This window comes from Antechinus flavipes, chromosome 1, assembly GCF_016432865.1.
Source record: "Antechinus flavipes isolate AdamAnt ecotype Samford, QLD, Australia chromosome 1, AdamAnt_v2, whole genome shotgun sequence".
Classification (NCBI taxonomy): Eukaryota; Metazoa; Chordata; class Mammalia; order Dasyuromorphia; family Dasyuridae; genus Antechinus; species Antechinus flavipes.
The window spans coordinates 379788826-379814340 of record NC_067398.1 but is presented as its reverse complement, the minus strand read 5'-3'; the positions used below and the strand labels follow the sequence as shown (position 1 = coordinate 379814340).

Genomic DNA, 25515 nt, shown 5'->3' with positions numbered 1-25515 from the left:
GCATCACTTAGTTCTCACAGTAGGGGTGGAACCAAAATCCAGTTTAGGATTCTTTCTATTAGGCCATGTTGTCTCTATCTCAAGGCAGAAATTTAGAGCAAAACCTTCCAAAAAATTCAAGTTTCATTCAGTATGTAAAGAGAGTGTGAAAGAACAAAGACAATGATTTAAAATATTTCTACTCTGTGTAGAGAGGGTTAGCAACAAGAGAAGTTTGGGGCAGGAAAGGGGGAGCTTACAGAAGGGACAAATTGATGAGAATGCTATATTATAATATATGTAATATTATAATTATAATAACATTCTTATTATTATTACTCTCAACACTATGCTTTTGCACAGGTGAGTGTATAGTGTTGGTACATGAACATCTTACTAATCATTTATTACATTAAATTGTATATATATAATAATATGCATGTACCTATACATTGAATATGCAGTCTATTATGCTCAATTCCTGCTCTGATGGCATCATAGAAGTGACTCTATTCTCAGATGACTATGCAAGTTGAATACAAGCTCTAATATGGCCTATACCAAGCTGAAAAGTCTCATATGTTTATTATATCAATATTTGTTATTATTATACTATTGTATTATTATATAGCATATATTATTTAAATTTATTATTTATATCTATTGTCCTAGGACCAACTTTGCAAAATATGGAGTGGTTCATAATCAGAAGTCTGGTAGCCAGATAATAAGTTAATTAACAATAAAAAATTAAGTAATATTTATTCATTTTATTAACTGCCAGTAAACATAATAGTTATTAATAAAAATAACATCAATCATAAAAATAATGCAAATATTATTTAATTTAATCCTCACAATAACCTGGAGTGAGGGCTATTATTATTATACTCATTTTTATAGATGAGAAATCTACAAAAGAACTTAATTGATCTGCCCAGGCCTAAACATCTAGTAAGTATCTTAACTTTTAATATCATCAATAAGCCAAAAAGATCATTTACTAAAGAGAAAAGGACATTGAGGCCACATAAGTACAAAGGTAGAGCCTACCAATGCAGTCTTTTATTTTTTGGAATCACTTCCTACGTTAGCTTTGTATGAATTTAGCTTATTGGAATACATTTACAACTGGAGTTCTTAATCTTTTTTGTGTCATGGATTCTCATGGCAGGCTGGTAAAGCAAAGGAATCCATTTTCAGATCAAAAAGACATAAAATAAAATATGCAGGATTACAAAAGAAACCAGTTATATTGAAATATGGTTCACAATATATTTTTTAAACAGTTCATAGATTCCAGTTTAAGAATCCCTGGTGTACAGGACTTTAGGAAGTAAAAAGAGTCACTCACATAAACACTTTTAAGAGGAAGTCAATTTTTGAAACAGGAGGGGAGAAAGGATGTACCGAAAGAGAAGAAAAAGCTGGCTGGGCTATTATTTCCACTAGAAAAATTTCAAAGTGAAAAGTTTAACTGTGACTAAATATCTATGAGTCCTTTTTATATCCATCAAGTTATATTCATGAGTCCTTTTAAAATAAAGCTCCTAAAAGAAAATTTTTAAACTTTTATGGGAAAATGTGATATGTTGCTCTACTTTTTCTTCTTTTTTACCTCAGTTCCTTCCCTAACCTTTGATTGATTTTAAAAATACACACACACACACACACACACACACACACACACACACAATAAAAATAAGGAAAATTTCCCTGGGTAGGATGACCCATTTTCCATAAAAGACAAAACTAAGTCAAAGTAGATTTCCTTCTAGCTAACTCATTAAATACTGATTGTGAAGAAAATTTAATGAGTAAAAGTAGTTCACTGGTAATAAAATTACATAATTAAATACAAATGGAACAACAAGATAGGCCAATATGTAATAAAAACATTGTTTGAGAACTATGCATAAACTTCCCACTACCCCATGCCAATAAACACATAACTTAGCTACTGTGCTGCTTTATCTCTACCTCAAAATACCCTGTAATAAAAAAAAAAAAGATTACAAGAAGCAAACTAAACACTTAAGAAATCTATTAAGTAAAACTTGTATACACTGGATTTGCTCCAATAAATTGGTTATGTGATGATTAGGTCAAGTAATGATTCACTTCCTTTTTTCTTGCTTCCCAATAAAAATCTACCAGAAGAGTCAGGGAGAATTGGATTTTACATATAGGGAACTCATTATGACCTTTACCCAAGGTACCCCAAAATAAAGACTGAGAATATGAGACTAAGAAGTCTCATATTTGAAAGGGCATGGAAGCATGTTTAGAAGCAAAGTTTGGGTCAGGAAAGAGTGAAGGAGCATGAAAGGGAGGAAGGAGACAGAGGGAGCAGAATTTAAGATATTTATTCCAAATGCACTCACTATCCCTGACCTTGTATCCATTTTTTCTATGCATTGATTGTACTTCTTTGGGTTATAATTTTCTCATTTGACAAATTTCATTAGACTAAATGATTCCATGGTTGCCTCCCATTCTCATATTCTATGCCCCTGTGATTATGTTTTACTTTGTGCTGAGATTGGATGTGTGACCGTTTCAGTGGATAAGATGATCACACGTGGATAGCATAGGAATAAGTAGCTACTTTTGTGCCCAGAGATGTTTTCATGATGTATACTGTAATAATAGTGTCAGGAATGCTAAAGCTCAGAACAAGCTGAGGCTGGCAATCATTACTAAGGATAGCAAAAATGGCTTTTAGAGCTATATGGTAGGGGGAGGCAAGATGGTTGAGACAAGAAGAAGAGCAAAGAAAACCAGAGAAACTATAACTCTCAAAAATAACCTATAATTAAAGCATAATGAGAAGCAAATTGAATTCATTAATTGAACAATGAATGGATGGCAACACAAACTATTTTTTTTTTGTCTTCTACACAAAATAGAACTCAGGATTGGGAAGGAAATAATAAAGATGGTTAACAGAGAGATAAAACTCACTATCAAGTGAGAGAATAGTAAGAAATTATTTCTAACTGCCCTCAACAAGTTAAAATCTTAGGATAGTAAAAGAATTGGTGATCTAAATGGAGAACAAACTCAATATGAATTAAGAATGTTGTGTTTAGCCATTTGTACTCAGTGCTACTACTTCCTCTCCTCATTGAAGCCTTTTGCAATCTAGTTTTCAACTTAATCATTCAATTGAAACTCCTCACACCAAAGTCATCAATATTTGCTTTAAACTGTCAAATCTAATGTTCTTTTCTTAGTCTTTCTGGACTTCTCTGCATCACTGGGTAATGTCAGCTACTTTTTCCTGCAAAATCTCTCCTTTTCTTCTTTGGAATTTCATGACCCCAACCTCTCTTGGTTTTTCTCTTTGTAATGTTTCTTTTTAAATGCCTTCATTGAATCTTATGTTCATCTCCTGTCCAATAATTATGGTGGTTCACCAAGCTTCTGTTCTAAGCGCTGTTCTCTTTTCTCTCTTAACACTTCTTGCTTGATGGCACTATCAACTCCCTTGAGGTCAAATATCATTTTTATGAAAATGATTTTTATATCTTTGTCATCAACCCCAATCTCTCTCCTGAGCTATGGTTACATAAGATTAATTACTTATTGGACATCTCCATAGGCATCTTGAACTCAACATATCCAAAATAAAATTCATTATATTTCCTCCCAAGTCCTCCCTCTTCTCAACTTCTTTATTATTGTCCCCACCATTTTCTCAGCCACTTAGATTCGCAATCTGATTGTCACCTTGAGTTCTTTACCCTTATTCACCCTTTCCCCATATCCAGTCAGTTGCCAAATCTTGCCAATTTTTCTCTCCATCCTCTCTCCATATGACTCCTTCTGTCCACTCCCATAGATACCATGGTAATTCAGATCCTCCCCATCTCTGCCTGAGATTACAAAAGCTTTCTCATTAGGCTCCCTATCTCAAGTATCTCTGCACTCCAGTTCATCTTATTTTTCCCAATACATGTAAATATTGTTTTCAACATTCATTTTTGTAGAACTTTATGTTCCAGATTTTTCTTCTTCCCTTACCTCCCCCTCCCCAAAACAGCAAGCAATCTGATATAGGTTAAATATGTGCAATTCTTTTAAATATATTTCCTTATTTGTCACATTGTGCAAGAAAAATCCAATCAAAAGGGAAAAAACAACAAGGAAGAAAACAAACAACAAAAAGGTGAAAATACTATGCTTCAATTTACATTCAGTCTCCATAGCTCTCTCTCTGGATACAGAGGGTATTTTCCATCCCATATTATTAAAATAGCCTTGAATCACGACATCCATCCCAGCTACCAAGTGGTTTTCCTTAAGAATAAGTCTGATCAAGTCAACCTTGCATCCCCAAAATAAACTCTTAAGGAGTCTTATCTATAGATAAAATACAAACTATTCTCTTGAGTACTTTTAGCTTTTCATAACTTGTCACCTTTCTATCATTCTAATCTCATACTTTAATCCCCTTCACAAATTTGATGGTACAACACTACAATCCTATTTGTTATTCCTCTGACATGACATTCCATCTCCAGCTTCCATACCTTTGCTATAGCTGTTTCCCATCTTGGGATGCTCTCCTTCCTAACTTCTGACTATTGGTCTCCCTGGCTTCCTTCAAGTCACAGTTTCAGCCCATTCTGCAGGAGACCTTTCCTAGCTGTATCCCCCAACTGCTCTTCTTTTTTCCTCTCAAATTATCTCCCATTTACTTTGCATATAACTTCCATGTATGGGCAAGTAGGTGACACAGTGGATAGAGTGCCAACCTGGAGTCAGGAAAATTTATCTTCCTGAATTCAAATCTGGCTTCACTTACTATCTGTGTGATCCTGAGAAAGTCCCTTAATCCTGTTTGCCTCAGTTTTCTCATCTGTAAAATGAAGTGGAGAAGCAAATGGCAAGTCACTCAGGTATTTTTGCCAAGAAAACCTCAAATGGGATCATGAAAAGTCGGACATGACTGAGATATTAACATACACACTTAATATCTTCTATATACATATTTATGTACATGCTGTCTCCCCATTAAAAAATAAGTCCCTTGAAGGCAGGGACTAGTTTTTCTTTTTCTTTATCCCCCATACTTAGTGTGGCACCTGGCACATAGTAAAGCTTACTAAATGCTTGCTAATTGCTTTCATAATTGAGGGCAGCCAAAAAACCTAAAGAAGTCTGAGGATGAGCAGTGTCCAGAACAAGAGAAGCAACATTCTGCCTTGTACCTGGTTCTACCTCAACTGGAATACAATGTTGAATTCTAGGTGGCTTTATATTAGAAAGGATGTTAACAAAATAGATTATATGCAGAGAAAACTGAAGGACTGGAAACCTCTTAATATTGACGAAAATGATGATGTTCACCTGTAAAAGAAAAGACTTAGGGAAGAAAACAGCAGTTTTTGAGTGTTTGAAGGATCTCAATTAGAAGACTTTTTTTAGGTCTCCAAAAACAGAAACTAGAAGAAAAGACAAAGTTATAAAGAGACAGATTTAAGCTTTAAGGGAAGAAAAAAATATTCCTTGATGATTACAAGTATCCTCAAGTAGAATGGACCACTTTGTCATGTTCTACATCTAGAACCGAGTCATTTCTGCACCAGAATGGTAACCCTGGGAAATGACTCTGTCCTAGATCTAATAGGACATGGCTTTGAGAGATGGTTTTTCTTCCTGTTTCCTTGGGGATGTTTCTTTAGAGAAACATTCTCTTTTTTTTTTTTTTTCACGTCCTCTATGGTTTTCCTTAGCAACGTTTAGGAAGCACCAAATGTTTAAGCATTATATGTCAACTCTTATTTCTGGCCCAGTTTTAAAAGGTTAGAAACTGTCTATTGTCACTATCATCAGATGCCTAACATTTGTACTCTTCCCTTATCCAAAACTCGCTTTGCTTGGCTCAGAAATTCTCCAGTTAAGAGATTCTATTCTCTCTTATCTCTTCTCTCCCAGTCAGGAACATAAAAAGCCTGTTTTGGCCAAAGGAGCTAAACTTACACAGGTTTCTTGCTGAATGCACTGTAAGATCCTCTTGGCAGGAACAAGGAAATCAATCAGGCAACGCAGACCATCTCCTCCATACAGCTTTTCAACAATAGTGAAAAGCTGCCACAGGACAGTGGCAGCTGTTGCCTCAAAGGGAGGATACAGCGCAGAGAGTGTGTTCTGAATGTAGGTATCAAGGGATTCAGAGTCCTGTGGGGAAAAAAATAATCATTAGGGACATTCAAATATATGGTTTTGACAAGGCACAAGAAACCCCTTAATAATACTAATATTGGAGAAGCCTGCCTTCCCGGCTACCCCAGCAATGTTGGGCTTTTACCCTGTAGAGAACTCTTATAATACTGAAGTATGTTAAATGGTTTTATCATTCTTAGATTCATCAGTATTATACTAAAAAAAATCAGTTGTCAATCACTCAGAAATGCATCATAATAGGACACTTTCTCTCTGAGAAGTAGAATTTAAATGCCAAAATGAAATTCAATATTCATGGAAACCTTTACAAAATATCTAATGCCACTATGACAACATAATTGTAACAAAGATTTCATTAGTTTGTATTTGTTCATTAAATGTTTATTCAGTTCCCAAGTAGAGGAACAAAGAAAGATGTTGTCTATGCATCTGTACACTGATTACACTTCCCTGTTTAACCATTTAGCTCCTGCCTATGTCTTCACAATTTACTCTGTTGCAGACGAGCTAGAATATATTTGTTTAAATTTCTTCATTCATTCACTGATATTAGAAAACTACTTTTATTATTTTTAGGGGATGTGTGTGAGGATTGTACCTATGTTTTCTTTTGTATTAAAAAATGTTCTCTTAAGCAACTTCCTCTACTACAGCATATTAATACCAGTTTTGCAACTTATTGCCTTAGAGTGTTTCTTGGGACACTAAGAAGTTAAGAGACTTACCCATACTGTGTAAGTTCCCAGTCAGCAAGTTTCAGAAGTGGGATTTAACCCAAGACTTTCTGATTTCTAGGTCAATCCTCTATTCACTAGGATGCAATATGAAGGCAGTGTAGCATAATGGAAAGGTTCCAAAATTGGAATCAGGACTGCTAGAATTTAATTCTGGTTCTGCCATTTACAAGCTGTGTGATTTTCAGATAATTACTATATTTTGTGGTTGTTCGGTCATTTCAGTCATGTCTGACAGGTATATTTTGAGGTTTTCTCAGAAAGACCCTAGAATGGCTTGTTATTTCCTTCTCCTGCTTATTTCTACAGGTAAGGAAATAGGGGCAAACAGGATTAATTGACTTGCCCAGAGTCACATGACTAGTAAGTTTATTCTTTTCTAAAATTAGGAGTTTAGATTAGATGATCTCTAAAGTCTTCTGGAGAAAGTTCTAGGATTTATGAATTCATTTTCTTAATACTGCTGAGGAAGAGCTACCTAGTTCTTAGGTAGCATGGGAAACAATTTTAGGGATAGCAGATGGATTTCAGTTGCACTAGTGACTGATTTTTCCCCTCTCAAAAATAACATTATCGTTGAGTTAGACAGGAGGCATAGTTCATTAAGGTCACATAATTCTTCTCATAGCAATTTGTTGCGGTAGGTTTTTTTTTCCCCTCTGTAATGAGGGAATGCTGTTCTCCCAAAATTATACTATGATTTTAACAGTGCTATTTTTAGAGTAGACATTTCCTGAGGAAATACCACAAGATATATTTTTGTTGGAAAAAAAATGTAAAACTAGAAAACACTTTAAAAAAATCCAGAGGATCAAAAATGAGGAATCAAAATTTAAAAACAAGTGTTCCCCATCTGAATTTTCCTAAAAGGATTTTTTTAAGGGAAAGTAAAGATGAGGATATATGAAACAAAAATTCACTGCTCACTAAATGACCGGCCCAACTTCCTGTCTCAGATATAAGGAAGGGTCTTTTGGCTCAAATAGAAATGAATAGAGAGATAGGAGGACCTTAGAAGAGAAATATAGCAAAATTCCAGGGGAATAAAAATCTCAAAAAAGCAAAAATTAAAAAAAAATTAATGAATGCCCGCTTCAAATACTAAATCAGTGTCCTTTGATTTTCGATAAAACATACAGACTCATTCTAGATGTTCATCTGGACTATAGAATATTCCTACAGAAACAAATCTTCCCATTTCTCTCCTTAACCCTAGTAATACCAGATTTATAAAGACTGAGCAATCTGTTCATAATTAATTCAGCTTGATTATGCATATTTGACATGAGGGTTTTGTTTTTCTTCCCCTCCCCCTAGGGGAGGGGAAGGAGAGAAGAAAATAAAATAAATGTTTGTTACTTGAAAAAAATTAATAAATACAAAAGAACTAGAATTCTGGGGAACTTTCTACTTATAATGCTTCCTCCAATATTTGTATTTTCAAATTTCTAGTGCTAAACTTTTGTGTTTTTAAGTTTGAAACAAGAAAAAGGGAAAAAAAGAAAGACTGGGGGAAAAATCCCAAAGGAGTAGGGTAATGAAGGAATATTGACTTAACAGAGATGATAGCAGGTATGACCAGTCACTTTAATTTGGGAAATATTATTTTAAGTGATATAGGCAATTTATCTGACATGCCCCCAAGGTCTCTGTATAAGTGCACAGTAGCATGAGAAAATGAAACCATCAAATCTAAATGCCTTTAGAACAATTAGCACATAGACATGGGCAAGGAGTAATTCCCTACCTAGGTTTGGATTCAGTCTTCCAAAAGGTTAAGAAAAACAGAATTCCCTTAAAAACTCTCACCCTTGTGCTCTATTCTCTGACATTATTCTTTAATAGATCCTTGTTTTTACATGTTTCTGGAATAGTAGGGTCTCTATATCAGACGAATCTGTGTTGTATATTGAACAAGACACTTTATTATAGGAATGACCAGCCATGCATATGATCATAACATTTTTTTGCCAATAACATTGTCCCATTGCATAGACCTTGAACACTGCAATATGGTGAAGCTCTTGCCAATATTCATCTGAATTTGTCTCTTGGGCACCTTGAACAAAAAAGATCCACACTACACTGTGTACCATTAACTTTCACTTCAATATGTCAGAGTGCCACCCATGATTTTTCTCAGAGTGAAATCTAAAATTAAGAGTTTCGCACACACACATAGAACCTCCCTTAATACCAAAGGCAAAGGCTTGGTTAATTAATTACCTTTCCACACATATCTTATCATCCAAATCAAGTTTCATTAAAGCTCAGGTGCTGCCAGATTTCTAAAAATTCCAATATATGAAGATCTTGTCTTAGAAAAAATGTAAATGAAGAGCTAGCAAGCATTTTCCAAGGTATTCTTGGCTTTGTAAAACATTAGACTTCCTGTTTCTTTTGAACAGTGAATGCTAATGCATTCAAGTGATACAATCTACCAAAATTTAATCCAACCACATACTTTTAGGAGCACATCTATTGTTTCCAAGAAGAGATATCAAACACCACAGCACTCTTGAGTAAAGGCTGAATCCAATTAAAATGTAACTAGGAGATATTTAACAAAATAAATAAAAATATAGTAAAACAGATAATATATTTTAAAACTAAGTCAATGTGTAGTAGTCAGTGATCCTTATCTGTGAATCAATGGTCCCCATTTCTATTTATCCTAAAGTAAGGCATACCTTTCCTAGGCATTAAAAAATGCCTAGGAAAATGCATCACAAAGTAATGGCAAAAGTGTTTGGAAGGGAATAAGCTAATTTGTGAAAGCAAAGAGAGAATAAGAAATAGTAAAAATGGAGAAGGTTATTCAGGTAAAAACAGAGATATTAAACCTGGTATGTTGAAGAAACTTTTTTTTGTGAAACAGTATTTTTTTTCAGTTACATGTAAAAATAGTTTTGAATATTCATTTTTATAAGATTTTGAGTTCCAATTTTTTTCTTCCTTACATCCTTCCTCCCCAAGGTAGCAAGCAATTTGATAAAGTTATCTATGTGAAATCATGTAAATATATTTCCACATTAGTCATGTTGTGAAAGAAGAAACAAAACAAAAGCATAAAACTACAACAAAACAATAAAAGAGTAAAAATAATATACTTAGATTTGCATTCAGACTCCATAGTTCTTTCTCTGAATATAGATAGCATTTTCCATCATGAGCCTTTTGGAGTCATGTTAGCTCATTGTTTTGGTTAAAAGAGCTGTCTCTCAAAGTTGATCATCACTCATCTGTATGTATATAAGTATATAAATATATCCACTCTCACATATATACAAACATGTATATATGCACATATATAAGTACATATGCATATGTATATACATATGAGCATGAAAATACAAAATAAATATCTGGAAACTTTTTGGAAGTAAGGCAATGGAAATCCTAGTTTTCACAGCAATCAGGAAAACACCTCATATAGAAAATGGTGCTTAAGCTGTTCTCTGAAGAAAGCTAGTGATTAAAGAGGCAGAGATGAGGAGGAGGGAACCATGCTGCAGGCAAGAAAGGACAATTTGAACAAAGGCATAGAGATAGAAGATAGAATATCATGTGGGAGAAACATCATGAAAGTCCAGTTTAGCTGGACAATAGCATGTATAAAGTGAAGTAATAAACAAGTCCGGAAAAAGAGATTGCAAATTGTGAGGGGTTTAAATAGAGAAGCTTATATTTGTTCTCGGGGCAATAGGGTCTCCTATTATAGGGCAGCTAATATGATGCAGTGGATGGAGTGCCAGGTTTAGAATCTGAAAGCCCTGAGTTCAAATCTGGCCTTGGACACTAATTTTGTGATGTTGGGCAAATCACTTAACTCTATTTGTAAAGTCACTTAGCCTCATTTATAAAATGAGTTGGAGAAAAAAAAATGGCACAACACCTCTATCTTTCCAAGAAAATCTGAAAAGGGTCACAAAGAATTAGACATGATCAAAATGACTGAACTACAATAAATCTTCTTACTACGCCAAATTCCATGATACCTGTTATGTGTTGAGTGGAAAAATTACTTAACTCTGAACCTCAAATTCATTAAACCAGTGGGAAGTTAACATTGTAAGATTTGAACTTTAGGAAAATCACTACAGCTGCTTTGAAGAGGTTGGTAGGTGTAGATATCAGTCTGCAAACTTTAAATCAAAATAGATGTCAGGAGATGATGATGATTATAAAGAAGGAAGAAGTAAGAAAGAAGAAGGAAGAAAGAAGAAGGAAGAAGGGGAAAGAGAGAAGAAGGGGGAAAGAGGGAAGAAGGAAACTGAATTTTATCTAAATTTTGCATCTCACCCACTGTCTAGCACAGTGCTTTACACACAGCAGGTATACAATGTTTTCTTAAGGGATGACATTCAGAGTTTTCCAAATGATTTGAAAACTCAGCTGCACAGGTGATTAAGATTTCTTACCACCTTGTCTAGTATGACTCGGTTTTCCTGGGCACATAGGTTTTCTGAAAGAGGAACTTTCCAGTGGATTAGGCAAACTGCATCGTCTTGACTTCCTCTAGCAGCTGTGACTTGTTTATTCCTCTGTTTGCCTTGAAGTTTCTGGGAATGTTTGTTGAAACTGTCTCCTAGAGAAAATTAATATTCTGTTCCTCTGACAAGGATAATTGCTTTTAAACAAGCTCAATCTCAATTTAGTCTGTCATAGATGAAGTAGAAAACAGAATCATGATTTGATTTCTTTCTCAGAACATCTGGTGCCCAGCCTGAGAAGGCAGAATGGTGAGCCAGACCAGCCAGCCAGGGAGAGAAGGCTGGGAGGCTGATGAAAGCAAAAGAAGAGGGAAACAAGCCTCTTGGGAGTCTGGAAGGGAACATCAGAGCAACATGGTACAAGGAAAGCAGTATGGTGTAGGGAGAAAATTTAATTTACAGTCAGAGGACCCAGATTTGAGTGCTGTCAGCTCCTACTTTCTTATTGTTCTGTCATTTCAATTGTATCCAGTTCTTTCTGATCCCATTTGGAGTTTTCTTGGCAAAGATACTGAAGTGATTTGCTATTTCCTTCTCCAGATTATTTTATAGATGAAGAAACTGAGGCAAACAAGATGGAGTGACTTTCCCAGAGTCACAAAGGTAATCTGAATTGAGGCCAGATTTAAATTCAGAAATATGAGCCTTCTTAATTTCAGACCTGGTATTCTACCCACTTCTCTGCTTATTTCCCAGCTGATCAAATTTAGGGACATCATATTTCTTGAGGTCTTAATTTCCCTAACTATAAAATGAATTGTATTAGGAATTCCTAAATTTTTGCCTCATGTATCCCCTTTAGCAATCTAAAAAACTAATGAACCCCCTTTCAAAATAATATTTTAAAATGCATAAAATAAAGTTCCAAGATACAAAATAAAACAAAACACAAAAAGCCTCAAACCAATTATTTTGAAATACAGTTGTCAATATTTTAAAGACCAGAACAAGGAAGCTATGTTAATTATCCTGAATTAGATACTTTCTAAGGTCTCCTTTCAGCTCCAAATCCTATGATTTTTCCAGGAAGGCCTGGCTTTCTCCTCTTTTTCTTGTGCCAATATTACAGAAAAGGGTCAAGTCAATTGCACTTTTGGACTATTAACTCAGCACTATAACTGTTTGTCCTTTTTAAAAGTTCATGCCATCTAGCTATATTACTTTGTTCAAATCAGTGACTTAGACTAGCCAACCTCTATTGTCCCTTGCATTTTTAAATACACGATCTTAGATCCACAGACAAGAAGGGTACCATTAGTGACTTGCCTAGGACCAGCTCTACTTTTGACCTTTGAAGCAACTCTTGCTTCTGGGTAACAAGAAAACCTCTATGAGGAAGGCAAAGGTCTGTTCAGAGGAACCAGAGAAATCTCTATAATGCCTGGTTCTGTCAGTAGATTTGAAGGTTTTCAGGCAAGAGTGCAAGCCAAGGCTGCCTTGCTTTAATCAAAATGTGTGTGTGTTCATAGATGGAGAGAAACACAGAGAAACAGAGACATACACACATACACAGAGACAGACAGAGAGACAGAGAAAGAGAGACAGAGAGACAAAGATAAAAAAAGAGAGAAAAGGAGAATGGTCACTCATCTTGGACAAGAATTTGTCATAGAATTTAAAAGCTGGAAGGGTTCAGAGATAATAGTTCATATAATACCTTCTTTTATGGAGGAACAATTAGATCCAGACAGATTAGTTGAATAACCCATCACAAAACTAATGAGATCTAAATTATAATTTTTCTTAAAAATAAGAGTTCTTCTATGTTTTAGGGTAGAGCTATCTATTTTTCCCCTTAAAAAAAAGATCCCTTTTCAGGAGTACAGCATATATTTGTGGTGATCTTGCTGAATACCCAAAAGCCTTCATTTGAATCTGCTCCATGACTTTTATCATGGATCACACTAATATTAAACTAAGGTGCTTTGACATACAGCTGTAGTTATGGAACTTCTGAGTCAATGCTACCATGGTGATAGCAGATTACACCAGAAAAAATTTGCCTAGAATACTAAAGTTTTGTTGGTGGACAGATTTCTAAAGGGCTATTGGAATAGTTGTTGCTAGCATGACCTTTGTCAGACTCATTGTCTCTTCAGGCAGCTGTGTGGGCAGGTTTCCACAGAATGAATCTTACTATCATAATCTAGTAGATTATTCTATAACTTGAAGCTCCATGCTGTTACTCTTGGGTGTGGGAGAAAAGATAAGGACAGAAATCTGCCTGGTGTTTCTAATGCTTCTTCTCACTCCCACAAGAAGGTGAGGATAAGGTGGTTATTGCTAACAGCATTGAAAAAATGAGCATGTGGAAATGAGACTCTTCCTACCATCAAAGAAAGAACCTTGAACTTTAAGAACTTGGGTTTAAATCCTGTCTCTAAACCTTTCCAGTTCTGTGATACTCAATTTTTTATCCTCTCAAATGTGAATAATGATAATAGTAATTAACTCATTGGGTTGTTTTTTGTGAGGATTATATGAAATAAAAATTATATATCTCTAATGCTTTGCAAATCTTAAAATGCTAAATAAATGTTCATTATCATTATTCTTCCTATTGTGATTAGATGTACCATCTCTGACTCCCTTCATTGATTTGTTATTTCTCTAAATTGAAAACACTTTTCATAATGGGTGGATGAGGAAGACAAGAAACGGGACTGGAGGAAAGTGGTGATCTCCTATTTTCCTCCACATTTCTGTGTTTCCGTTTATTATTTAAGTTCTCATTCTCACCACCTGGCTTGGCATTAACTAGACTTTCTGATGCCATTTTCCACTCCACTTTCCCATCCAATCCATCAAAACCACTGATGCTTCCTGGCAGCTTTTTTTTTCTTCTTAGGTAATACATGTGATGTAATTCTCTGGTTTAAGAATTTGTAATGGTTCTCTATTGTCTAGTGAATCAAATTCTAACTTTTTCACCTTAGCTTTTGAGGCCCTATAATAATCTTTACTTCTCTTATTGCTCTGATCAAACCCCTCTACACTAATATCCATGAACTTTATAAGACAGTCACTCAGAATTTTTGTATTCTTCTTTTGCACATAATTTGAACAAATCTGATGTTTTGGTTTTACCAGCCCATAGATGATAAGAAAATTGGAAGAGAAAAAGATCACAGAACCAGAGATCTAGACATGAGCTCAGAAGTCATATCCTCTTACTTTAAAGTTTGGGATAATGAGTCCCTGTGAGGTAAGGTGACTTGGAGTAAACATAAGAAATGGGATTTGAACACAGATCTTTTGACTCCAGAACTGGTACTCTGCCTTGTACAATGTTACCACAATATCTTTGGGAGATATTGTGGATAATAATTGCAGAAACGAAAGCTAAGATATAGTCTACTTCTCACAGTCTAAAAGACAGTCAACAAGCATTTATTAAGCACTTTGAATATAATATGCACACTAATAACCATTGATAATCAATGAAAAATATAAGTAAGGTCCATATCTTCAAGGAGCTCACATTCTAATGCAAACGACCATGTTCATATAACGCATATATAATGCAAATCTCAGACATCTAGTGTGATTTCTGGTTATTGGATCTGGAACCTGATACAGAGGGATGTCTTGTTGAAGAAAAGACAAAAAGGGGCTACTTCTCACTCATTATTTATTCCTATGGGGAATAAAACACTCATTGAGAGGGAACACAAGGAATGAATGAAAAGCTGTTTTGGAGACAGGGATATCTGAGTTCAAGTCCTATTTTTTTAACCAGATATAAGCTGTGTAATTATAGGCAAATAATTTAACTTCTTAGAATCCAATGCAACTCTTTGAAGACCATACAGCATAGAAGAGTTTTCTAGTCTTCTAGTTTCCATCCTGGAAATCCCCCACCATGATAAAATCACATAAACAAAAAAAAAAATAAACAAACAAACAAAAATCTATTTAAAAGGGACAAGGAAGAGTTGGCTCACTAGATAAAATACTAGACCAGCATCAGGAAAACCAAAGTTCACCTCTGGCCTCAGACACTTTCTAGCTCTGCAATGCCAGAAAGTCAAATAAGACAATATTTATGAAGTGATTCACATACCCTAAAACAACATATAAAGGCTAACTATTATCACCACATTAAAAATGTAACACTTGAAGAAAAAAATGGAAAATTCCCTTTCCAAATAACTTTCAGTTGTCTGGAAAATTCACTTATAAGTAACAATTCATTACCTGACAAAGTTGAATAGAAGAGAATTTTGCCATGTCATGGAGCTTGGTCTAAGCACAAAATTGGCACTCAACTAAAAAGCTGTGATGAGCATGATTACAACTACAGGTGGGATAACAGCAGATTCCAATTATCTTGCAGACCAAATTCCCTTAATCAAAAGACAAAGGAAGTCAGCAGGAAAAGGAGAGAGGGAAGAGCGAAGGGGGAAGGAACACATAGAGATAAATACATGGGAGGGAGGCAGCATGTGCAGAAATATTAAGAGCTGAGCAAGAGTTTAAATTGTGTATTAAAATATTTTGTTTGAAAAAGAAACTTAAAAATTAATTATTTCCATTCCCATGCTAGGGTTAGAAGTCAGTGAAAATGTAAATTTAAGACAACAGATTAAATGTGTCTTGTGATAAGCCCCTCTAAGTGTTCTGCCAGCTATATTTATGAGAGAGTGGGGAGAAATATTGACTTATATGGGTATCATTGACTTTGCCTGGCCTTCCTTTAATTTCTTTAAGATAGCAAGGGATTTTTTTGTAGTGGCAAGGAACTGGGAATTGAGTCCACTCAGGATCAGTTCATGTAGGTCTCTCCAGGCCTCTCTGAAATCATTCTGCTGGTCGTTTCTTACAGAACAATGTATTCCATAGCATTCATATACCATAGCTTATTCAGCCATTCTCCAATTGATGGGCATCCACTCAGTTCCAGTCTCTTGCCATTATAGAGAGGCTGCCACAAACATTTTTGCACACGTGGGTCCCTTTCCCTCCTTTAAGATCTCTTTGGGATATAAGCCCAATAGAAACACTCCTGGATCAAAGGGTATGCACAGTTTGATAACTTTTTGAGCATAGTTACATATTGCTCTCCAGAATGACTGGATCCATCACAGTTCCACCAATGTATCAGTGTCCCAGTTTTCCCACATCCTCTCCAATATTCGTCATTATCTTTTCCTGACAATCTGACAAATATGTAGTGGTATCTCAGAGTTGTCTTAATTTGCATTTCTCTGATCAATAGTGATTTGGAACACCTTTTCATGTGGCTACAAATAGTTTCAATTTCTTCATCTGAAAATTGTCTCTTCATATCCTTTGATCATTTATCAATTAAAGAATGGCTTGAACTATTATAAATTTGAGTCTATTCTCTATATATTTTAGAAATGAGGCCTTTATCAGATTTTCTGGATGAAAAAATGTTTTCCCAGTTTATTGCTTCCCTTCTAATCTTGTCTGCATTAGTTTTGTTTGGATAAAAACTTTTTTAAACTTAATATATTCAAAATTATCTATTTTATGATCAATAATGATCTGTAGTTCTTCTTTGGTCACAAATTTCTTCCTCCTCCACAAATCTGAGAGGTAAACTATCATATATTCTTCTAATTTGTTTATAATATAATTTTTTATATCTAGATCATGAACCCATTTTGACTGTATCTTGGTATACAGTGTTAGGTGTGGGTTTATGAAAATGGCTCTCAATTTAAACAAATTTATTTCCCCACCTGTTCATGCCTAAATTTGCTTATTCACCACTTTCTCTCTTTTCCCCATTCTGGTATTAAATGGAATGAGTCATCTTTTGTCCAAGTAACAGCCCTTCAAATACTAGAACAAGGCTATCACAGAGCTCTTAGCTTGGGGTTTTTGGTTGCAGTGACATAACATGGTGAGATACTTGTTATGGATGGAAGAGGAATCTAGTACTTGCCTAAAAAAGAGCAAATCAGGAAGAAACTGAGTTGGCCAAAATTTCTGCATCATTCAGTAGTAGCATCAGTCCCACTGTATTCTCAGTTTAGATAAGATAGGAAGGGAGAGAGGAAGGGGAGGGGGAAGCAACTGAGAAAAAAAAAGAGAATAAAAGAAAAAATAGGAAGTTGGATCCATTGGACACTGTGATCAATTTCATCTCTTAATTCTTTGCTCTTGCCTCCTCATACCCATCAAATCAATTAAGTTGACAAAAAAAGGAAAATGATAAATGCTAGAGAGGCTATTGGAAAACAATTACATTAATGCACTATTGGTGGAAGCATAAACTGGCCCAATCATTCTGGATAGTAATTTGTAATTATACCCCAAAACCTATTAAACTATTAACTTATTAGTATTAAACTATTAAACCTTTGACGCATTGATATTGCTTTTAGGATCTAAAAAAGACCAAAGGATGAGAAAAAGGACCCATATGTGCAAAAATATTGATAGCAGCTCTTTTACTGGTGGTAAAGAATTAGAAACTGAGGGAATACCCATCAAATGCAGACTGGTTCAACAAGTTATGATAAATAAATGTGATTGTAAGAAATATTGAAGGTAATAGTTTCAGAAAAATCTAGAAGTCTTATATGAATTAATACAAAGTGAGCAAAATCAAGCGAACACTTCATACAATAAAAACATAAAGATCATTAACTTTCAAAACCTTAATATTTCTGGTCAACAGAGTGACTTACCAAGGTTTCAAAAAATTCATGGAATGATGTTATTGACCTCCAGATGGAGAGTTGATGAGTATATTGAAAGATGTTTTCTTTTTTTCTTTCTCTTTGTTTTTGGATATGGCTCATGTAGGAATTTGTTTTATATATATATGTTTTGTTTTTCTTATCTCTTCATTGGATTGGAGGTGGGAAGGAGGGAGACAGTTATATGAAATGGAAAATAAAATAAAATTGAATTTTAAAATAAAATAAAATGAATTCTATGACACAATGGAGCCCAGAGCATTAACAAATGGTTCCTTAACTAATTAGTGACAGAGGCAAAACTAAAATTTATTCCTCTGGAGTTTTCTTCAGATTGAAAGATTTAAAAAATACTGTATTGTGTAAAAATTCCAACAATATAATGCCCCAAGATCTTTTAAGGTATTCCTCAAAGGTTTTCCTTTTTCAAAAAGTTGCACAGGTTAATGCATCAGTGTGACTCTGATGCAAAATTGAAGAGCATCCTCAGAGGGCACTTATCCATTTGGCAAAGAGTTTTAATGGACAAACCTGGAGAACTCATGGGAGTTAAAGACTGTGTTCAACCAGCACTGTTGAATGAACATGGACAAGAGGGACATAGTCTAGAGTCAGAGGGGCTGATTTTGAATATTGGCCTGTATAATACTGGATTCATATATAAAATTCGAGAGTTACAATAATGTTTTTTTTTTAAGTTTTTGTGGTTCTAAATCCTATGATTGTATTATTTTAAGTTTCCAAGTACTTACATAACCCTTTTTGCCATTACCCTAAGACATACATAGTCATGTAATAAACATGGCACCAGGGATAAAAATAGTAACATTCTTACAGAGTAATGAATGATGTAATGATGATAATGATGATATACTATATTTGAATTATACTTTCTTTACAAGAAGTCTGTCTGTCTGTCTGTCTGTCTGTCTCTCTTTCTCTCTCTCTCTCTATACACACACACACACACACACACACACACATATATATATAGGATATTAGCGTTTTTTCATCTTTTGGTATTTTTTCAAATACATGCAAAGATATTTTTCAACATTCACCTTTGTAAAACCTTTGTTCCAAACTTTTTTCCTTCTCTTCTTCCCCATTCCCCAAGATAGCAAGCAACCTGAGATAGGTTAAATATATGCAATTCTTCTAAATATATTCCTATATTTGTCATTCTGTGCAAGAAAAATCAGATCAAAAAGGAAAAAAAAAAGATGAGAAATAAAAAGAACAAGCAAAAAAAGCTACAACAAAAGAGGAGAAAATACTGTGTTTTGATCCAGATTTGGTCTCCATAGTTCTCTTTCTGGATACAGATGGCACTTTCCATCCTAAGTTTATTGGAATTACCTTGTATTACCTGATTGTTGAGAAGAGTCAAGTCCATTATGGTTGATCATTACATCATTATTATTACACTTTATTCTTGGTTCTATTCACTTTGCTCAGCATCATAAGTCTTTTCAGGCTTTTCTGAAATCATTCTGCATAGTATATTACTGTAACCTATTTTCCAGTTGAAGAAGTGAAGGCTCAAATAAATTAATTTATCCATGATCATGTATTTAAAGCAGAGACTCAAATCCAGTATTTCTAAGTCTACTACTTGTTCTTAACCCATTATATCAATCCATTTCTTACATGGAGCTTTTGTTTGCATTTGTTACATATCATATGAGTCATACCAGCCATATTTTTTTAAAAGACTGACAATATCTAACACTTTTGACATTATCAAGTCAACCAGAATACTTCCCCCACTCTCTAACCCCTGTCCTACCCCCAGATTCCCTCCTAATTATATATAATTTTGTATGTGCTTGCTGTCTCATCAGACAGAACATAATTTTTTGGCAATTTAATCATTTTATTAACAAGGCCAATAGGTTATTAAAAAGGATGGTCATTTGGCCATCTCTTTTAGACCAAAGACAAACACTTTATCAAGGGTTTCTTTGGAACTTATGAAGGGAGACAATGTGAAAGGAAAAATGGAAAAATGGATGACCCTTGACAAAATTAAAGGGGACAGTCTCCTTTGATAAGTAGACCTTACAGATAAAAGGTGCAAAAGGAAAAAAGTGGTCTCCCTTCCTCTAGAAACATCTGGTGCACTTCTGTGACTGATCTATTCCTCTCCAGCTCAGGTCACTTGTAGAAAGAACATACTCTTTAAAGACTTAGCTGTTTTATTTCTGTCTTTATATCCCCAGTGTCTTGCATAGTGCTTGGTCCATTGTATATAATTAATACATTCTTATTAATTAATATGAAATAAGATGTCAAGGCCTGGGGAATAGCTGTATTCTTCAAATACACTTTTCCACTCTGAGAGCTAAGCTGAAGTATAATGCCCAGGGACAGAATACCTTTGTCAAACTTTAGTGAAAGAAGGACAGTCAAGATACATACTTGAAAAAGGAATAATGTAAAGGAAAGAAATATAGAAAGATTTTGGAACTTTGATAAACATATCACCTAATAATGATTTCAGGAAACAGGAGAAAGATGCATATATATTACTAGATATGATCAATGCATTCATTTATTTTGTTTAGCCATACCTCCTTATGGGAAGGTTCTGTGTGAATGGAATCACTGGAAATTGACATGAATTTTTTTTAAAGTAGCTTTTTTCAAAAGTAGATTGATGAGGGGGAGAGCAAATTCAGAAAAACATTGCCTAGGTGGGGACATCTTTGGTAGAGCTGGGAATTGGTTTAACCAGAATGAGAAAGTAGTTAATTTATTCATATCCTTGCACCCAGCAATACTCCTACTAGGTCAAAAGTAAAAACAAATTGAGTGTCTACTCATTGGGAAATGGTCAAACTGTAACATAAGAATGAAATGGGCTAATGTTACACTAAAAGAAACAATTATTCAGAGAAACTTAAGATGACTTGTATGAAACCCAAAGAAGAGTGAATCAGAACTAAGAGGATAATATTCATACTGACTACCATGATAAAAAGCAAAGTTTCTTAAACTATAGACTGCAATCCATGGAGTTGCATAACTGAATTGGGGAGGGGGTAACAAAATTATGATATATTGTTAGTAAATGTTTGATTTATGTACCTATTTTGTATACTTATATGAGGAGCAATGTAAAAATTTCTTGAACAAAAAGGAGTTGCAATGGAAAAAGTTTAAGATATCTTGATATAAAGGAAAAATCACTTTAAAAAATTAGTTAGGTGACAGAATGGATAATGTGCTGAGCCTGGAATCAGGAAGACTCATCTTCTAAGTTCAAATCCAGTCTTAGATACTTTGTAGTTATGTGACCCTGGATAAATCATTTAACCCTGATTGCTTCAGTTACCTCATCTGTAAAATGAGTTGGAGAAGGAAATGGCAAACCCCTCCAGTATCTCTGCCAAGAAAATCCCAAATGGGATCTCAAAGACTTGGACACAACTGAAAAAAATAATTAAATGACAATAACTACTTGCCTTTGGAGGGTTGAAGATCAAATCTAGTCCTCCTTCCTGATAGAGAGGAAGTAGGTTTTAGGAGCATAATGAAACAGATACTGTCAAATATGGTTAACATATTGATTTATTCTGCTAAACTATACTTTGTTATAAGGAGAAGGTTATATTGTAAGAAGAAGCTTATAGGGAGGTAACAAAGATATGAAAAATCTACCATTTTAAAGATGGTCTAGAGTTACCATTTTTCCTTTTTGAATAGGAAACTGTAGGTGAAAGGTCCAAAAGCAGAGGAGACCTCTTCATGCATACATGAATTTCAATCTGGAAGGTGACAAATTGAGACTACTAATTATTAACAGAAGTCTCAGAGCCACAGACACTTTGTACCTGCTTTGTTCTGCTACTCCAGAATCAAAAATGTAATGATGGTAGCAGATACATATGATCATTGGTGCAGTTTTCTAGAGGTTTCTGCGGTCCCTTTGGCTATTAGTCAGGGACCTCAGATTCCAGATTCTCTAAGGAAAGGAATATGAAGGGCCTTATAAGTCCTCTCCTAAGGCTATTCCCTTTTCAATTAAAAGAATCTTAGCTGGGCAATGAAAAAGATTGGGTGTGAAATTCTATTCTCTCCAGGAGGTTTATCATAGGGCTATTAACCAGGTATATCCTCTCAGGTGCTATAAACAGTAGTATTTGTTCCTTGGAGACACAGATAGACCCTGAATGGCAAATAGTGCTCACATTCTTTCATTTACTGATATCCATCTTTTCCATCCTGTTTGCATAGAATTCAGAATCTACTTTTTTCTTTTAAAAAAAAATTCAGAAACCTGTCTGCCTAGTTAGGCTCTGTTTGTCTACTTGTCTATACTAGTCCCTTGTATTTAGTATGGGCAAGTCTCTTGTGTGTTTTAGAGTCTTGGCCACCACAGTGTAAGCAAATTAGGTTTTTCAAGTAGTTAGCCCAGAATGTGTGCACAGAAAGATTTCTAGCAGTTTTTTTTTCAAGTTTTCATTCTTTACCTTTATGTGGTCTGGTGACCCGCCTGAGAAACCCAATAACCAACAAAATAAAAGCATGATAGGATGAATTGTGCAACTGACACTCAAAATTAATTGGTTTGCCTTAAAATTACTGAGCAAGATCCTTCAAGTAGAAAATCTCACCAAGATAACCTTTAGTCAATGATTTACTCCTCAATCAATATCATCTTACTTTAAAACTTGAATGAATCTGAGATTTCATCAATGGAGGTGCCCCTTCCAAAAGGTACAAAATCTAGGACTAGACTTATTCATCAGATTTCACATTTCCAAAATTAATATTTTTCTTTCAATTCTACTTGAGGCCAGAATATGAATATCAGGTCTGACCTTTAACCAGACTCTGAGCTCAAATGAGCTAAGGAGCAAATTATCCCTTTCCCCTTAACGTTTTTTAAAAGATTGTTTATATACCCAAGCTTACGGTTTACTCCTCCTGATTGTTCTACAGCTGTTTAAACAGTAACATGTTAACCTCATTTAGTTGAAACCAAACCTGTTGTGATCAATAACCTAGAAAAAAAGTGTGAATTCAGTAAGCCCCTGGGACACTCTGCCCTTTCCTCCCAAATGTTATAGTAGAAAAAAAAAAAAAAAAAACAAAGTATCAAGATTGAAGTAGTTCAAAAATCTAATTGATCCTTAGGAAAAATTCTTCCTTGAGTCCAGCCTGAGACAGAATTTGGAATTTGTCATCATCTCTTCATTGTCAACAACAGAAAATGTTTTTAGTCCTGTGTCCAGATCCAGTTCATTGATGCTCTCATTACTGTAGTATACTGCAGTATTTCAAGACTCACATGGCCCAAAGTGCTTTGCCAGACTGTTCAAGTGCCAATAAATTTCCCCTTTAATTCATTCATTCATTCATTCATTCATTTCCTGATTCTAATTCCTATATTGATAAGGGAAAAGGGAGCACTCACAGGATAATTTGAAGTGAGGGGCAGTGTAGAGGAGGAACACAAAGTACAAATAAGGGCATACACAATATGGAGATCCATAGTTTATCTGTGGGTTCTATTTTTGGCAGACCCTGTCATTTTGGGCAGACATTCTACTTTGAATACTAACCAGTGATGACCACCCTCCTTAAGAGTGTTCCATCCTCTGAGTGGAGCCCTGGAGATCAGCTGAAATTGATCCTGTCACTGAAAGAAATTTTTGGCACCTTTTGGTATAGTCAGTGAGGACTCCAGGTTCACCAGACCATTTTCACACTAACTGAGAGCTGGAATCAAGTGTGTCAGTTTGTAAGAGGCAGCGATCATTCATTACAATCTCTGCTCATCTCTGGTAGTCACACAGATCCCTATGTGGTTAGGAAAGAAAGAAACATTACTTCAGAAATCCCACCATGCTGAGTTTTCAGCATGCTGCATCCTTAACTCTCCTGTAATATCTGGATGCCCCTGACAGGTAGAAAAAGACCCCAAATTAAAAACAAAACCTTAATCTTTCAGCCTGGAATATCTTTCCTCCTTTGTTATTAAATTACTATCTACCCTTAAAAACTCAAATGTCACTATTCCTAATGCCTCTGCCTGGAACAATCTTTCTTGGAACAATGGAAAGTTCACTTTCTTCTGTAACCCTTTAATGCATTATCATGCATGAATATCTATCCCTCTTCTAGAAAAGATAATGCTCTAAGCCAGTTAATTGAAAATGCGTGCTAATTTGAAACTATGCTCAAAGGGCTATCAAACTGTGCATACTCTTTGATCCAGCAATGTTTCTACTGGGCTTATATCCCAAAGAGATCCTAAAGGAGGGAAAGGGATTCATGTGTGCAAAAGTGTTTGTGGCAGCTCTTTTTGTAGTGGCAAGAAACTGGAAACTAGAAACTGATGGATGCCCATCAGTTAGAGAATGGTTGAAAAAGTTATGGTATAAGAACATTATGGAATATTATTGTTCTTTAAGAAATTATCAGCAGGATAATTTCAGAGAGACCTGGAGAGACTTACAAGAACTGATGCTAAGTAAAATGAACAGAATCAGGAGATCATTAAACACAGCAACAGCAAGACTACATGATGATCAATTCTGATGGTCATGGCTCTCTTTAACAATGAGATGATTCAGGACAGTTCCAATGGTCTTGTGATGAAGAGAGCCATCTACACCCAGAGAGAGGACTGTGGGAACTGAGTGTGGATCACAACATGGTATTTTCACTTTTTGTTATTGTTGCTTGCATTTTGTTTTCTTTCTCATTTTTTTTTCTTTTTGATCTGATTTTTCTTGTGCAGTACAATATTTGTGGAAATATGTATAGAAGAATTGCACATGTTTACCATATATTGGATTACTTGACGTCTAGGGGAGAGGATGGGGGGAAGGAAGGGAAAAATTTAGAATACAAGGTTTTATAAGGGCAAATGCTGAAAATTATCCATGTATATAGTTTGAAAGTAAAAAGCTTTAGTTGAAAAAAGTAGGTGCTAATCTGTATTGGTAGTGGGAATTTCCTTATTAGGAATTCCCTATGCCAGTGAAATCATAGTTTTCCTTCCCTTACCTCCCCCAAAGAAGCCTCTTCTTAGCCTAATGAAAGTAGGGACTGTATTTTTTCTGGATTTTATTAATTACATACAGAATATTGTTTCAATGGGCACAAAGAGTCAGATATCAGTGTCTCTAATTCTTTTAGGAGTTAATGGCCTCAGAAAGCCATTAGGTAGCCAAAAAAACCTAGAAAAATAGAAATTTTGATATACAAATAGAATTGAGTATGATCATATCCTTAAAAAAGAAAAAAAAACTTTGAAAGTAAAAATTTCAGAGAAACATGGGAAGACTTATAGGAAGTCATTCAGGGAAGTACAACTAAGACAACACACAACACCACCTCTAAAAGGCAACTCAATTCACATAAAATCCCAGAGGAGAGCTATTAAACATACTTCCCTCCTTTTGACAAGAAGGAAAGGAACAAGTATTC

General features: G+C 34.9%; 1 protein-coding gene across 1 annotated transcript in view; it reads right to left on the bottom strand.

Moving 5' to 3' along the window:
• PLEKHG4B (pleckstrin homology and RhoGEF domain containing G4B) overlaps positions 1-25515 on the bottom strand; it is a 207233-nt gene that overhangs the window by 133115 nt on the left and 48603 nt on the right. Inside the window, exon 2 of the mRNA XM_051969770.1 lies at positions 5968-6165. Within this exon, the coding sequence (XP_051825730.1) occupies positions 5968-6165 (198 nt within the window). The remainder of the gene's footprint in view (positions 1-5967; positions 6166-25515) is intronic.